The following is a 2,584-nucleotide window of genomic DNA, read 5'->3' on the forward strand; positions in this document are numbered from 1 at the left end:
TATATATATATATATATATATATATATATATATATAATGCATATATGTTTGTGCATGTGTGTGTGTGTGTGTGTGTGTGTGTGTTTGTTTGTGTGCATGTGTATGTTGGTTATTTTGAATGCGTATGTATATGTGTGCGTGTATGTTTCAACAGCAGTCTGTTCTACATGGATCATTTTGAAATTTTTTTCTTTCTATTACCATAAATTTCAAAGGCTAGCACCGTTTCTCAGGAGGAATATCTTCTCACCCTCATTTAAAGTAAATACATCAATATACTTTATAGCTATTCATTTCTATAATTTTTTACCGTATTTTTTCAAATATTAAAATGAATTATAATGTTTATTTTAGAAAATAAAATAAGAAACAGTGAATATATCATTTTCAAGTAATCCTGAATGAAAATTTTTTAGCAAAGTCAGAAAGTAATTTTCTTCGTTCGTTTATATTCGAGATGTCTGGTTATATATTTTTTCATCTTCATCATTGCTAAAAGTTTTTGAATGATTTTTTCTATGGCTATTCATTGTCTGTGATAATGGGATTTCAGTTTCATATAGAATTTGTTATTATTATTTTTTGCTCATAAATAACTGGTCTGTGAACAATGGTTGAGAAACGCAGCATACGATGGAGAAGAGAAGCAAAATCGTATATCATAAAACAAAACAAAAAATAAGACAACTGTAATGTTGATAACAATTACTTATTAACCTCTCTTACTAAATGTTAGCCTTCAGCATAATGAAAAATATCACTCTTGTTTCAGATTTATTTCAACTGACATCTGTTAGAGTTATTCATTATTTGTTTTTATCAAGTGACCTATAAAGTTAGTGCTTAGTATTTTGTCCCGAACTTACCTCTCATAACCACGCTCATTATGAGATAAGCTTAGTCACCAGCATAACTGTAAGTTTTTAAGTCCACATCCGCAGTGTGTTCGATCCAGCTCCGCAGTATTTCGAACCAGTGGCTGTTATTATTATTATTTCTTTATTTAATAATAGTTTATTTCTACTGCGGTGAACTGGCAGAATCGTCAGTACTCTGACAGAAAAACATAGCGGCATTTTGTCCGTCTTCACATTTTGTGTTCAAACGCGATCGACTTTGTTTTCATCAAATCGAGAACGATAAAATAAGTACGAGCTCAGCACTGAGATCGATGAAATCAACATATTCTCTCCCTCAAATTAATAGTTTTGTGCTAAAATTTCAAAGAGTAATAATATTCATTATTATTGGGTTGGTCCATAAATATTGCGGCTTTTTTTTTCAACAAATTTTATTCAACAAAAACTATAACATATAACAAAAACATCTTTCAATGATTATTCCGGAGCATATTCACCATCAACTTCAATTACTGATTCCCATTTGCTTCGCAAGCAGTCAGACCATCATTTAATAATGTTTTTGTTAAATATTGTTATTGTATTTGTTGAATAAAATTTGTTGAAAAATAGCCGCAATAATTATGCACCAACCCAATATTAATACTGGATCTTAGGATTGACAAATGGTTTGTGCATGGGATTTTGCGCGGATACAACCGTGCGGAATCCCATCGAATGTGTTGAGCTTAGGAAATATGTCTCCGAATCTGATACCGCACCAAATTTTAGTTCGTAGTAGTAGTCATTACATTTTCAAGATCATAATGTCAGTATCCGTTCAATATAATTAGGTACAAAGTCGCTAGCGGATGATACATAAAAATCAACATTCACTCACACACATACACACAAGGCGGCGAGCTGGCAGAGACGTTAGCACGCCGGGCGAAATACTTAACGGTATTTCGTCTGCCGCTACGTTCTGAGTTCAAATTCCGCCGAGGTCGACTTTGCCTTTCATCCTTTCGGGGTCGATTAAATAAGTACCAGTTACGCACTGGGGTAGATGTGATCGACTTAATCCGTTTGTCTGTCATTGTTTGGCCCCTCTGTGTGTAGCCCCTTGTGGGTAGTAAAGAAATAACACACACACACACACAGACTCAAGCACTCATCTTAATAACAAGATTTTTATTTAGTTTCTCATTTAATCTCATAAGAGTCTTTAAACATCTAACAACAACAGTACCCAAAAACATCTAAAAAACAACAGTATCCAAAAGAACATTCAAAATCAAACTTGAAAAAGAACAGTCGTAATAAAATTGACAAAGAAATATATAATTAATAAGAAAATTACAAACTCGTCTCCTTCATCAAAACTTAATGCACGAAGAGGCAGAAAACTAACAGCAACTCAATTAACTCAAAACGCAAGCAAGTGAAAAAACAAAAGCATGAGACCGCACCAGCACACACTCCAACGAAAATAGATATATTACCAAAAGCGAGTTGTAACAGATCTCGCCTGAGGATCTAAGTGTCGTGAAACTCAAGTCACTACATAAAAAAGCCGTTACTGTTTTATCCGTGGTCCGCGGATAAAAGCAAATTTATGTATATGGCTGTGTGGTAAGAAGTTTGGTAAGCCATGTATATGGCTGTGTAGTAAGAAGGTGACGAGCTGGCAGAAATGTTAGCAAGCCGGGCAAAATGCTTAGTGGTATTTCGTCTGCTGTTAC

At 33.9% G+C, this 2,584-nt stretch overlaps 1 protein-coding gene across 1 annotated transcript in view; it reads right to left on the reverse strand.

The window, feature by feature from the left end:
- Positions 1–885, reverse strand: part of LOC128248766 (uncharacterized) — a 5,074-nt gene extending 4,189 nt beyond the window's left edge. Inside the window, exon 1 of the mRNA XM_052970933.1 lies at positions 867–885. Within this exon, the coding sequence (XP_052826893.1) occupies positions 867–885 (19 nt within the window). The remainder of the gene's footprint in view (positions 1–866) is intronic.
- Between the last annotated feature and the right edge of the window lie 1,699 nt (positions 886–2,584).

This window comes from Octopus bimaculoides, chromosome 9, assembly GCF_001194135.2.
Source record: "Octopus bimaculoides isolate UCB-OBI-ISO-001 chromosome 9, ASM119413v2, whole genome shotgun sequence".
In the NCBI taxonomy this organism is placed as follows: Eukaryota; Metazoa; Mollusca; class Cephalopoda; order Octopoda; family Octopodidae; genus Octopus; species Octopus bimaculoides.